The sequence below is a fragment of the Cydia strobilella genome, chromosome 4 (assembly GCF_947568885.1).
Source record: "Cydia strobilella chromosome 4, ilCydStro3.1, whole genome shotgun sequence".
Taxonomy (NCBI): domain Eukaryota; kingdom Metazoa; phylum Arthropoda; class Insecta; order Lepidoptera; family Tortricidae; genus Cydia; species Cydia strobilella.
In genome coordinates this window covers 15,962,648-15,977,032 of record NC_086044.1, presented here as the reverse complement: position 1 = coordinate 15,977,032, position 14,385 = coordinate 15,962,648, and the positions used below count along the sequence as shown (strand labels likewise).

Sequence of the window (14,385 nt, the reverse complement as noted above, 5' to 3'; positions counted from 1 at the left end):
ATTTCTCGATAAAATTAACAATTATACTATCTCCCAGTAGTACCATTACAAGTTTTGTTAAGTATTCGTTCCACACGGTTTAACGGCATTGTATTTATATCGGAGCATCGTTACACACCTAAAAAAAAGTAGGGCATCAGAAGAAAGTGATTAAAGCCCCAGCCCCAGGGTTACCTTTGGAAGTGGATAGGTCAGAGATCCGGATTTGATATGGGCTGAGAGCATTCGATGTAAGATAGGTAAAAATAAGCTATGTTTTAAGGTAGGTACTTATTAATAAATCAAAAACAAAGCACGTTTATGTTAACAAACATTTAATTTTTTTCGTTTAGCAATATATTATTCATAGATAATAATAACTATAATTTAACTACAATGTATCTATGTAGGTACTTCTATGTGTCCGCTGCAAACCATTTAGCTTTTGAAACATCCTCGCGGCACTAAATATCATTTCTACAATTTATTTAATACATCTATTCTTACAATTAACACCTAGGCGTTCTAAAACAATTTAGTATTTTGATGTATTGCACATTTTACCTAATACGTGAAATCAGGTGCTCAGAACAGCAAACGTATTCCTCGAGGAAACAAACTTGTGAGAAATCGTACTAACTAAATCCAATTAAATTCGAATACTGTCATTTAATGCATTTGTTAAACCCTAATTGGCTATAAATATAACATGTTTTTTTTCTGTAACCATCACTACGAGACAAAACTATTAGGAACATATTGTAACAATATTAAATATAACTAAAATTAAATATTATTATACAATATAATACAAGAGTCCGCAAAGAACGAAAAGGACATCGTTACAAATGTCAAAAGTGAAGGATCCCGATGCTTCTATGATACGCATTTTCACAACACATGTAAAGCGCAAGTTCTATTCTTAAATGCATTCGCGATACAATGGGCACGTTCACTCGAGTCAGCAGAATGCTAATAACCCACGTCGTTAAAGTCAGTGGAACGTGCGCGCGCGCCTCCACCCGACACCGCCTTGCAGCCATCCTAGGGAGGACCTACAACGATATCGCTTACTACAGAGATCTTGGAGATTTTATATTTATTGGCTTAGCACTAAGTGGGACTGTGCGGCGGATGGGGAGTGTGTGGTGGGTGCGGTGGCAGCGGCAAGGGGTGTGGGCTGGCGTCGCGGAGCGAGTCGGGCGAGGAGCCGGGCGAGGCCCGCCGCGGAGGGTACGGCGAGAAACGGTGCTGCGCGAGTGGCGAGGGCGCCGCCGCGCCGCCCGGGTACACGGGCCGCGGCAGCTGCAGCCCCGAGCCTGAGGCGGCGAGGTGCTGCTGCGCTAGCAGCTGAGGCGCCAGGCAGGCCCACTGCCCCCAGAGTGCCGCCGCCGGCACGCCGTACAGCGGGTACGCCGCCCTCAGGAAAAGCTGTGAACGCGCCGCCAGAATAGCCTTCTCCTCCAGAGTCAGGTTGTTATTATGCTGATCCAAATCGAAGGGTCGGAGCGGCGAGCGCAGATAGTGCTGCTCCGCTAGCATCGACTCCATTGTCTCTCTGGAAGAACACGAAACGGCAATTGAGTAAATTGCTTGCTATTTCATTATTTCATCGTAACTTTACCTTAATGCGAGTAGGAATAGGTAATATGATTGTGTGATCGTATCTACCTATGATTAGCGGCGTTGAAGCGCGCCTCATCGGGGAAGACTGATGTTCTTTCGTGCTCTCCCGTGATATAAAATCTCGACAAAGAAAAAAATTCAAAATAAAACATATGCAGATATGAATTGATCGGTATAATCATACAATATCACTATTTTGTGGAAGGAAGCGATACAATGGTGGGGCTTAATGAGCGAATGTATAGAGAGAAATCGGAAAGTTATAAATTTTACGGTTGCAATCGGCCATAGATCCGATTTTTAAAAGACCTATAATTAGATCAATATTAGGGTTGGCTAAGAAATAATAAAGATGGAAATGTAATTGAGCACCCCGAGGCATCAATCAGTGTTGGTCATCGTGTTTGTTTCTGTGAGCATCATTACACATCCAATACCTACACGATTAGACATGGGCCGAGTTCTGACGTACACTAGTATGCGTACGTAATGAGACTAATAAGTGTTCGTAAATTAATGATACACGGCTGTCGTTTCAGATACCTGCCCAATCATTATCCGTCATTGCCGCATAACTATTTCAACGGCATGTTTCCGGGTCATTTCTTATTTTGATTGATAAATCAATCGAGTAAATATGTTAATTAGGCAACCTCACCAGGAGAATAAGAATATTTACCTCTCGAATTCAGTGAGACGTGACGAGTCGCGGAAGCCTTTTGCGAATGGATTACTGTCAATTTTCAGTTTCGTGATCTGAAACAAAAGATATACGGTTATTCGAGCTACTCAATTGACTGCCAAAATTATGCTAGCATTGGTCTCGTATTAAATTCCGTGTGTATATTTTTGTTTTAACTTAATAAGGTGATTATCGCTTGACAAAAGCAAGCTGTAAAGTACAATCTGGTAATAAAATATTATTATAATATTGAATATTTGATTGTTAATTAACGGAAAACAAATTTTATGTCTTGGATCCAATTTCAATTAGATGCTGAGAAAGGGCTTATGTTATGACCCACTGACATAAATTACCATAAGTAGAAGTTCACATTAGAAGCTCTTAAAATATGAGTTTCGATGCAATGTTTTGGTATAAAGTGTGTTATATAAGTACCTACCTACAAAAAGAATTACCTATTAATATCGTATAATCATGTAGTTATTTGTAGAGCATGCAGCTTGTGAAAGTTGAAACTATACATATATATGATTAGACTTTGAGCATTATAAATTGATTGCGTTTGTTTCCTGGCCAATTCAAGGGCATCATTACCAGGGATTAACTAGCATTAGATTAGACGTTTATCCTTAATTAATACAAGGCCTTTATTGCTACCTTATTTTACTATAAATGAAATTTAATGAAATGAAATTCTTCATTTTCAGGCAACTATTGACCCATAGATGACCTTAAAACTAGCATACATATTATTATAAAATATATATTAAAACTAAAAACTAAAACTATAAACACACAATTATGGCTGCGATGCAGTCCGCAACCCCGCAGTGTCAGGGAGCCGACCGTGGAACCGCCGGTACTTGACACGCTTCGGCCAGAACAGAACTCCTCCTTGGTGAAGGTCGCTAGATGTCCAGTCGGAACGATCACCACAAAATAATTAAAATTCATACTATGTCAAGATTCCAACTTCACGACCCTCAGGATGAATCCGGACTTGACACGTACATACTCTCCTCGACCTTCGTAAGGTAGTGTAATCGGGACACATACAGCAGCGTCGTTGGTGTTGCAAGACGCAGCAAATGGTTGGGTCCAGTCGGTGCGGTACCGCACTGATTCTGACGAGCTGGCTTCCTTCCCTTCTCCACGTTTGTGAAACCATCTCTGTCGTATCCCGACTCTTTTCGAGTCGGCTGTGATCGATCCTTGTGAACAGGTTCACAAAGTCTCTGCACCCCTTTCTTCGGCCGCTGCGTAGACTTGGACACAGCAGGCGGCTTAGCGGCATTAGCAGCGTAGGAGCGTTGTGGGATCATCGAATTTGCAAACCTGCTGCTCACCATATTTCGATATTTGAATTTTATACCACAAGGCATCTGGGAATCGACTAGCAGGCTATTTATTAAGTACCTATATAGCTTGCAAATTCAGTACGTATAAGTAAGCAGGAAGGGCCTGCTAGTGTTACAGTGTGAACGGGCTGCGCGCGCGCACCGCGACACCACCTCCCGCGGCGCGCGCTCCGACTAATAAGGTTAACTTATTGACGACATCCACCTTCGTTTATCACAACACTTCACGGCGAGATACACCTATTATTTTATGACCAACAGTAGGGTGTGTTTGCATTGAATTAAATGCTCATTACTTTATGGTAAGAGATGACTACCAGATGACTACGGATAAAAGGCGCTTTAAACAGATCAACGCTAATTAGATGTCATTGATGTAGCTACATAGGAGGCTGTGTAGTCTTAGGCTGTAAAAATATTTCGCTTAAATAATCTGAATTACAAATACTGTAGCTAATACAATGCTAATAATGCTACCAAAAATGACAAACAATTCATCACTATAATATCAAAACAAATCCATCTTTAATTATTTACAATGTGAGGATGCCATGACTCAAAACATCATCGTTAAAAAATTTGCCAAGGATACCTGTATAGAATTAAGTCGATGCACCCATAAAGCAAATATTTGATTTAAGGTAGGTAAGGCGAGGTGTTAAAAAATGTGTTTGGCATCGCGGAGGCAGAGCGATGAGAAATCGCCCCGCTGAGCCTGCGCCGCACCCGCTGCGGGCACACGTTCTGAATAATATTTTAGTTTAACCTTCCTCGGAAACCGTAAGGGTTCCCGGCAAGCTCGATTCTCCATACAAACGTAGTTACGCTCTCATTTTAAAACGAGTAGCTAGTTTGCTCTGAAACTTTGTACTTAAAGCCCTACCAGAAATATATGATCATTGTTATTCTCATGTATGTGGTGACAGTTCAGTTTAGTATGAAAAATTTAGTTCCAATGAAATTCTGCAACATGGCGCGTGATCATATAATCCTGGTCAGGTTTTACAATAGGATAAGGTATATGTCTGTAAGTAGTTTATGTAGCTTTAGATACCATAGTTAAAAAAATACAGCGAATTTAAATTTTTCATATAAAACTTTTTTTTTGGTCTATTTCGTTTGTTTTATAAACTGGAGCTATATAAATTAATTACAGACCCTAGTCATTGTATGTGCAAAGTTGCATTACAATTCAACACGTAGTTTTAAAATGAGAACGAAACTCCGTTTGTATGGGAGGGTGAAATTCGGCCGAGCTTGCCGGGGACTCTTAAACCATTAGTATGTACCCCACACTAGCGTTTTTTGAAAAGCCGAAGTTATGGAAAATGGCGTCGCTGCGTAGTTGCGCCAACGTTGCGTCGTCGAGTAGCAACCATAGAGTTGACTAGACGCCGACGCTCGGGAGACGCTAGTGTGGGGTGGCCCTAAGACCACTCGAATCCTAACGCCCGAGCGGTCTGCGAGTGCGACCATTAAAGATAATTATCGAAGTATTTTTTAGTGTCACTGCAGACTAGATATGCTTTAAAGGTGCACTACAAACTTGGATAACGGGCATTGTTATTCACGAGTTGCATTAAGATATTTAGTCAGATATTCAATGATACCTGATTTCTGTGCAGTAACCGCAAGTAAGTAAAGAAGTATACTTATAATTTTAAATGTTTGAATTGTTAAAAATTTCAGGAAATGCCTATTTGGTTGAAATTTATAATATTCATTTGTTTGAACTGCGATGTTTGAGAGACGCGTTAATTCTAAAGACTAGAAATACATCCGGAGTCGCATTGTCACGGATCAAAGAAAACAATAAACAATACAAAATATTGACCAGCTCGTGACAAATCTTCGGTCGCCGCAAGTATATACAACATCACACACAACGTGGCGCCCGCCTAATGATTACGAAAATAAATAAAAGCTGAACAAAGAACCGTGTAAGTTACTCATTCAGTAAATTGTTTCTTTGAATATCGTAACATTGAAATAAAATAATAGCACCAGAAAATGAATGTCTTTTTTTCGATTATACTTAGATAGCGCACCACGGAAAAAGCGTCAATTTGTAAGTTTGTAACATTTAGATGTACTTAGGTTGCTACGTATTCGTAGGGACCTTCAGGAAAAAAGGAGTACCCACGTAGTAGGTACATATAATTATAATTAGCGTAGGGCTCTCAGATTACAGTCATTTCTTGGTTACCTTGCACTCCATAGTGTTAATAAGTTTTATCCTCCGTTTTGGAGCAAGTTTTGCTCACGTGGAGACAATGCTTGCTGTCTTATGTCTTTGAAAACTCTTAATCCGTTAGATTATTTTGTAATTGGCACATCATGCGGGTGCCATTCTGATGCAGGTCTCAATTTCAAGGGTTGTAATGTAAAACACGATGTGTCATTGAATACGTCGAAGTCCGAGACGGGCGACCGGCCGTGGCTGGCAGGTCGCGGGTCACCATGGCACAGCTACTTACGCTTGCACACCCACCCGGCTCCATTGACTACAATGGCCGCCCTCGTCGCGCCTGCGCCTGACGTAATGAGTGCGCCTACAATGCGAGTAGTAGCTGACAATATTGACGCATTATACATTATGTATGCCTGTCGAGCCGCCCGTAATTGTTTTCAATAGGCCGTTTCGTGATTTGCTTTTCCGTTAAAGAAGCGTCATTCACTTTTTATGAAGTTTTTTCGTAATATTTCAATGGGTAAGCGCCACGGAGTAATGAATGAGACGCTTTCTTGCTACTGACGTTTATTAGATTTAGTACAAACATAAGAACAAGGCGTTTCAAAACATCTTAATTTAAGTATCAACAAACGTTCGCCTTGGGCGGCAGCTACGCTCACTGACAACATTAAAGGCGCCATAATGACATTATTCCCGAGCGAGAAACAAAAAAATCTCACAAAAAGCGTCAAGGAGAAACGAACGTCGCCTGCGCACTGCAAACGATGCTCTAATTATTGGGGTGGTGATGTATTGTATGGAACGAGATACAGATACCTACATGTGCACTCGACAAACGGAGATCTATTTATATTTTTGTATAGCTAAAAACGGAATTAAACATTCATATAAGTATTTTTAGTTGAGAGTCGAGTAATGCTCTATAGTCTATCCAGGGGTCGGCAACAGGCGGCCCGCGGGCCTCCTTGGCTATTTTGTATATAATTTTGACAAACGACAATACCAGATAAAGTCATAAATATTAACAAAGTGCGGCCCGCGTCAATTTCGTTAACTACTATGTGGCCCTTGGCTGCTAAAAGGTTGCCGACCCCTGGTCTATACGATTATCATTAATACTAATCCGAGATTGACTAGCATCACATTGATGCTACTATATGTTCAACCGCATAGGTTATGTTTAAGACATGACAAATTAGATTGTTCGGTTGTCATGTAAACACGCGAGCAGTCAGTCGACAAGCGAGACTCGGAGGGACATTCCGAGGGATAAATTAATGCCGGCGTTCCTGTACGGCTAGGTATCTCACTGATGGACGTAAGGAGGGAATCGCCGACGGAGACGCAGTGATCTACGTGTGCGTGCGCGTTAAAGGCGAAATCTCTGTTCAGTACTTACCTAATAGTCGTAGAGATATACCTACCTACATACACCTAAATAATACTGATGTATTGAATTAGTAAATATTTAGTGTATTAAGTTTAAATTATGGATTGAGCTTTTAAATTCCGTAAAATAACGGACTGTAAATTTGAAATGGTTCTATTCTTGTCACATGTAAGTAAATGAAAATCAAACAATGAGTAATTACAAAAATATTTAACCGTAGATATTATAGCAAGAGATTACGAGCTCGAGTACAGAATGATATAAGCAATTGTTCGCTGATTATGAAAGTTGCACAAGGTTCAAGCGAAGACGTTCTCATGGCGTCGGGGCTTGAGCTACAGCTGCCGGTTTTAACGACGTTTTCCAGAAAACCGATGCTTTATTGACAATAATTCGCAAGTGCTCCGAAACCGCGCCGCATGTGGCCCGACCGGTTCCACGTGGGATAATGTGCCCAATATCGAGGGACTCGTCAGTTTGCTACAAACAAAATTTACATTAGCATTCCAGATCACATTGCATAATGGCTGTATGAAATTTTATATCTCCTTATTTGTTTACTACCAACTCGAAGGTTTAATTGGAAGATTATTATAAATATCTTTCTTCTGGTTATTGCATTTCGACATAGTTAACAGCTAGTAAATAGTACCATAGAGTAACTTATACTAGAGCGGTACTGTCATAGTAAATTTTGTAACCCCAGTAAATTCACTGCCATCTGTCGACACACTTTAAAACTAAAAATTAAGATTTATAAAAATACGATAGAATGTATTTAAATATAGATAAATGTTTTTTTTTATTTGCATTAATTATTTTTATGATTTTGACCCATGTTCTTTCACTGATATGCGTTAAAATTGTTAAATAACAAACGAAACCGTCAACGCCATCTATACGACTGTAGGCCAAAACTAGTAGCGCCCTCTGAACGAGAATCAAATTTTCTTGATTTTCGAGGCACGTTTTTTCCTTAGACTGTATCCATCTATTACGGAGTTATATCTATCTTTGATAGTACAAAATAAATCACGCAAGCTTTTTATATGACCTGTAATATCTGACCAATAATTTCAAGTAAGATTTCAGATTTCGTCTTCATCCAACAACTCGAGGAGCTGGAGGCTGTCGCTGACGCTGCCCACCGACAGGATGAGAGAGACATCGTGCAAATCGTACAGGTTGTCCGCGATCTCTGCTACTATTCTTATGAGCATTCTGCAGACCCACATTGCTTGTTGACTCTTTACACGCTGTATAAGATTCTGACGCATATGTAGGTACAAATTCTAGCAGATCATTAAATTGTTTTAGCTTCATCGCGAACATTTGATTAACTTAAATAAACCCGATCATTAGATTCGTTCGTTTCCTGGTTCAGTTTGTTTATAAGATCCTTAAGTGGACCCACGCTTAGTATCAGGTCCACTTTACATTCGTGTCCGCTATTTTGGCTGCATACTCGAAAAATTAAGGAATAAGCAATTTGCCACATTTCTATTGAAACGAGCAGTTTTTATGCCGGATTTCTTTACTGATTCCTTTAATTCGGCATTTGATGTTGTTGATGCAAATTGATGTAACGTCACCTGTCATGGTACAAGGTGATGACCTATTTTACTTTTTTTTTTTCAAGGTGACTTATTATCGCGCAATGACATTACATAAGTACCTACTACCGAACATTTAGTGAATGGACAGAGGTTATATATAATTATAATATTGTCTTCCATAAATTATTGTTAAATTGGTGCTCAATTTATAGTAGGAAAGAAAGGGCGTCACTTAACAAGTTGAAATTAATTGAAGTTCTTGTTCAGCAAGATGTTTAGTTTTTCCCCGTACAGTGGCAGGGTGCGCAGACGCAATAAATCCCGCGCCCGCACACGACGGCTGCGCGTGACGTCACGTGATCGATGGCGGGAGGGAGCGGGACGACATCACTTGATTCACTAAAAAGAAATCAGGTACGACCGAGATGCAAGACCAATAAATAAATTCAATTAACATTATTTTAAATCCACATTTAAAGAAAGTTGTATATTTCAGTTATGTTTGTTTCCTGTTAACTCGCCTTATTCATTTTTAGTAAAGGCGGTTATCACACTGGCGTCGCTTCAGGATACCGCATCATTATGATAATGATAAATTATAACCGCCTAATTTATGATCGATTATTTTACTTATTATTATTTACAATGACGGGACTTAATCGCGTAAAAAAATAAAAAATCGCGTAATAGTGAGTAAAAATCGTGAAAGTTTAAATCAGTGATTATTTTACTTTATTCGCAGGTAGTGCTATATTTATATTTGCCTATTTTCATTTATGCCTAATTTGATCACCCGTTATTATTTCGAAGTGATAATAATTTTATTTATTTTAATTTTATCCTAAAATGCGTTCTTACGACAAGGTGTAATAAAAAGAATAACTAAAAACTTTGACAGGATACTTAGTTACTCTTAAAACATAAAAAATATTTCCGCTATTCCCGAAAACAGAAAAAGAGTGATTTTTGTGAACAATAAGTACCTAGTCAATTAAATTGACTCTAGCCTTTGGAACTCTGCAAGTCTGCACCGACTGACGGGACAAAATATAGCCGTGCCATTAAAACGCCATATTTGCATAGTAATTTGACGTAAATGGTGAAAACGCCACACTCTGTCATTGCAAGGTCTTCGGAGAAGTTAGCTTGACGCGACTCTATCTACGTGCTATCTACCTGTTAAATTAGGTTTTATTTTCAATTAGAAAGAGAAACTATTGCATCTAAATCTCTAAGGTTTAATACGACTGTAAGTCTTGGTTTACTAGTTTAGTTGATATAGGTATTGCCGAATTAAGGTTATTTGTCTGCACCACTTTCGTAATTTGTAGCGTACAACTTACAAAAGTATCTAAAGCTAATATGAATTCATGAATTAGTCAACGTTATACTTGTTAAAAGTTGTCAAACATAAAAGGATCACAATAAAGAATGAATCGATTATCGGGAAGAAAGAATTGCGGGAAGAGCGGGCGCAGGCGCGGGCGGCGGCGTGACACCTGACCGCAGCCATTTTGGCCCATGAAATATGTTTATTTGTCATGGCTGCCCTTTGTTATTGAAATTGTGTTTGCCTTTACTCCTTCATTATATTGTATGATTATGCTCGGGTAAAACTCGTTTGTAGCTCAATGTGAGAATAGATTTTAGAATATTGATTGTTGATATCTACTGAGAAATGAGAAATAAATTTCAATTAAGTGTCTATTGAACATTGTGGTGCGTGTGTGCGGTTGCGCTGAGCCTGAGCAGTTATTTCCGTAATCATCTCCTCGCCTCGAGCCGCGTAATGCGCTCTATAGCGTGACTAACAAAAATACTTACACGATTTTTTAAACCATTTTATGGCACATTTATCTTGCACTAAGCATCCAACTTATTCCTATTACTTTTCGCCCTGTTGACACCGATTTATACGACATTTTAAAGGATTACCATTTTTATAAAACTCCATTGAAAGAGTCAACATAGACGGTTGAAACAACTCTGCAGGTTACCATCCGCGAGTTTTTACTCCAGAATCCTCAGTAGAGCTATCAATCATAACAAATTCACAAGTCATCGGCTATTAAAAAACACATTGTGTGCATTGGGGATGCGCGAACGCTAACAAACATTGTCACCTCGCAGCGAGTCGAATCCTGGACAAAGGTTTCTCACAAAACGAGCGAAACGACAATGGCCCGGTGGGTGTAAAAATGTATAAATATTGAAGCAGGTTGAAGCGCGAGCGCCGTTTTCCCGGGAACCACCCCGCGGCGCTGCGCCCGCGCCAGGCGACGCACAGTCTCACACCGCGACACACAAAAAACACTATTCACGTTTTTTGAGCAGTTTTATCTTGTCTTATATCAGCGTTCCAGTGTGATAAAGCACCAATAATGATGTTTCATTTCAAACCGATTTAACAAAGTCTCGCATCGATATAAAATTGTGGTGACATTTTTTTCATACGGGCAGCTAAAGCGATCCGAGTCTGCTGTAAAGCAACTATTCAAAATTAGGCTGGTGTTTCATCGTCTGCATAATGTTTTTAGGTTTTTTATACTCATCTATAACGACGTATTCAACTGCTCTTTTAAAAGCTTAAAGTTATGCGGCCTGAGCCATATCGATCTCTTGGCGCGCAGGTGCAAACATGCTAAGTGTATTCTTATTGTTGTAAGGGATTGGTTTATCAGTGACACTATCTCCGCTGTTCGACAAATGTTTTAGCTGTCAGAGATGTGACGTCAGCCAAATCGGGCCAGTGGTGCGCGCGCGCCGCGATCGAACCGCCGATATCGCGCTCTTTACTTTGTGAAGTGAGTAGACAGATATTTTAGATTTGCTACGAAATAGGTATTGATTATACAATTGCCGTGAATAAGCATTCGTTTATTTATTTCCAAAAAATACTTGGTAATTGCGACGCTACTGACTGCAGTGGCTCATTTAGATAATTCCAATATGTCTAAAGTGCAATTTGCTCTCTGGTAAGGTCAGATTCTGGCTGGTAGTAAATCTAGAAGTGCATTAGAATCAATAGAAATCAATATGCTTCGACCCAAGGGAGTCATTTGTATTAGCTATCGTATTTAGGCGGAGCTTCTATAACATTAACTGCGTAGGACGGGGTATAAACCTTACCTACCTTACCTACCCTATACGTACGTACGGGGTACCTACCTTAGCTAGTTTGGTGTGAGTAAAGTTTTGCCTTCTACCTATCAACCTAGCAAGAAAGTATGTATGTAGGTATATTACACGCCAATCATTTTCGTGGATAAAGGTACCTATCCTTTGTAACCGGATATAAATTAAAAACGTCGAGACTAATTGATGACAGATTATTTCATTATTGTAAGACAACGAGTATATTTTTGTTAAAATACAATAAACTAACCTTTCACTATGTTTCGTCTCAAGCTTACAAATGGTCCAGAGCAGCTAATTAAAGGCCCGAATGAAGATTTATGTACCGCGTTGTCGATATAAAGTAGCTTCCTTTATGAACCTCAAAACGTCCTAATTATTTTACTACACGGGAAGATACAAAACGAGAACCGCGGAGACGCCCAAGCGCTCTTGTGACAGAGGATTAATTGTGCACGGCGACATATGCGGCGTGCGGTCGAGGCGGCGGTGAGCGTGTTTAATTATTACATTTTGAGACAAAAATTATAATCTAATTCGTTGATGATTCTATAAAAATATATATTAGAAGCTATTAAACATGTTTATCAATATGATACTTAATAAAATTAGTAGAGCAAGCCTCTCAGTCTACTCATGACCGATCTTTTTTCCTTTTTAATTAGATTTTTTTCTGTTCCATAAATATCAACCGTTTTGTTTATTATAAAAACTTGGGTTATAATTCCACATAGCTCCAAATCCATAAGTACACATATTACTGATCCTTATCAGATATTCAATCATCAATTCCAGAACAGTGTCCATTCAGCAACTCGTGATCCCAAATACTGGCTTTGGATTGTTAGTCATTTAGTCATTTATTCAATATTGCATTGTCATGTACATAATAAGGTGTTACATTTTATATAGCCAGTTCATGACACCCTGTAAGGGCACACAATAGTACAGTTTTTCTATTCTATTAATTAATTTAGTAGCTTCAACAATAGCGACCTCAACAATGCACCGATATAATAATGTCTGATTAAGTTAACTTGTCATTTTTATCAACTATGTACTGTACCCCTATCAATATAAAAAGTGTACCTCCGCGCAACGATTTGACAGCAAGACCGTGGCAAATCCTAAGCAGAGCAATTGCAGTTGAATAGACGCTTAAAGCTCTAAGTAACTGGTACAAATTATAGAAGTGAATACTTATATCTATGGAAACCGTTCAGTAATGTGATGTGCATAGCTGGACATCGTTTAAAGGATTATATTTAGCGCGCGTGAAAACTTTAGTCGTCGCCGTCAGGCACGCGTCAACCGCGCTATCCGTCCGTCGTCGCCTCGCCCGCGTGTGGCCGCCTGATATACAAAAAATTATGTGCCACCTCCCTTTGTTCCACTGGACATACCTTTCAGCGGGATGCAATTAGTGTCGCGGAAATAGAACCCGTCGATAGTCAGTCGACGCACACGTATCCCAAACGTTTAGCTCTCAGATCTATTTCGGGTATCAGATAGATAAGCTAGGCAGATCGATCAATCAGTCCTTTTAGCACGGTGACGTTTATCACTCGCATAAAACATTCGGAGCAGTCGTTTGAGGGAGCGCTTGTGCTTTATGTCACAAACCATTGTTAGGTGGTCTAAATTAGGGAATGCAATTACTGGTCAAACTTTATAATCTAATTCGTTTTATTCGCCAGTTTCGGTTACGGTTATGCCCGAAAAATAACCGTTAATCGGTTACGGTTATTTTCGACAAAAAATGATAAATTTACAATCAAGTAATTAAAAAAATACGAAAATAATGGAACAGTATTAGGGAAATACACAAAATACGGTAAAAGTGAAAATATATAAATAATGTGATATAATATTCAATTAAAATATTTTATTTCGGTTACGGTAATAACCGATTGGCATTCCCTAGTCTAAATCTATGAGAGAACTTTATCCTGATTTTAAGGTGTTTGTTTGAATCCCATTAACAGTAAAATCAGCAAACCTCCTCCCTATAACTACTCAGTAGCTGTTTTCTTAAGTTTCGTACCTACTCCTACCATCGGCTACCATGAAGCTGACTGTACCATCTTTGTCACCATAATAATATATTATTGTACTAGCAGAACAGAAAACAGAATACTTACAAGTTGATTCTGGTAGGCGGTGACGGCGGTGAATACACACTCGGGGAAGATAAACGTCTTGAACTCTTCTTGCTCGAGGTCCGTGATCGGCGCGTTGATGGCGCCCTCGCGCCGCAGCACCAGGTGGATCCGGGGCTGGTATTTGTGCATCGAGTTTAACACCAACTAGACAAAAAAGGCAGCGTTACTTCCATAATCTCAAGTTTATAGACATCTTATTGTTGGACACATGCTTATTCTTACAAACAAGGCAAAAATCGACGTCAAAGATATGATTACAGTTACACTTTTGCACCTTACTCCTGTGTAGGGAGCACAACT

The 14,385-nt window shown here is 39.4% G+C and overlaps 1 protein-coding gene across 2 annotated transcripts in view; it reads right to left on the bottom strand.

Moving 5' to 3' along the window:
* Window positions 1–297: 297 nt before the first annotated feature.
* Window positions 298–14,385, bottom strand: part of LOC134741058 (T-box transcription factor TBX20-like) — a 46,643-nt gene continuing 32,555 nt past the window's right edge. The window contains exons 4-7 of one of the 2 annotated variants that reach the window (XM_063673819.1): window positions 14,065–14,229; window positions 2,285–2,361; window positions 1,651–1,725; window positions 298–1,537 (exon numbers count right to left, since the gene is read on the bottom strand). In XM_063673819.1, the coding sequence (XP_063529889.1) occupies window positions 1,093–1,537; window positions 1,651–1,725; window positions 2,285–2,361; window positions 14,065–14,229 (762 nt within the window). In that variant the 3' untranslated portion in view covers window positions 298–1,092. The remainder of the gene's footprint in view (window positions 1,538–1,650; window positions 1,726–2,284; window positions 2,362–14,064; window positions 14,230–14,385) is intronic. The other variant, XM_063673820.1, reaches the window with a different exon arrangement.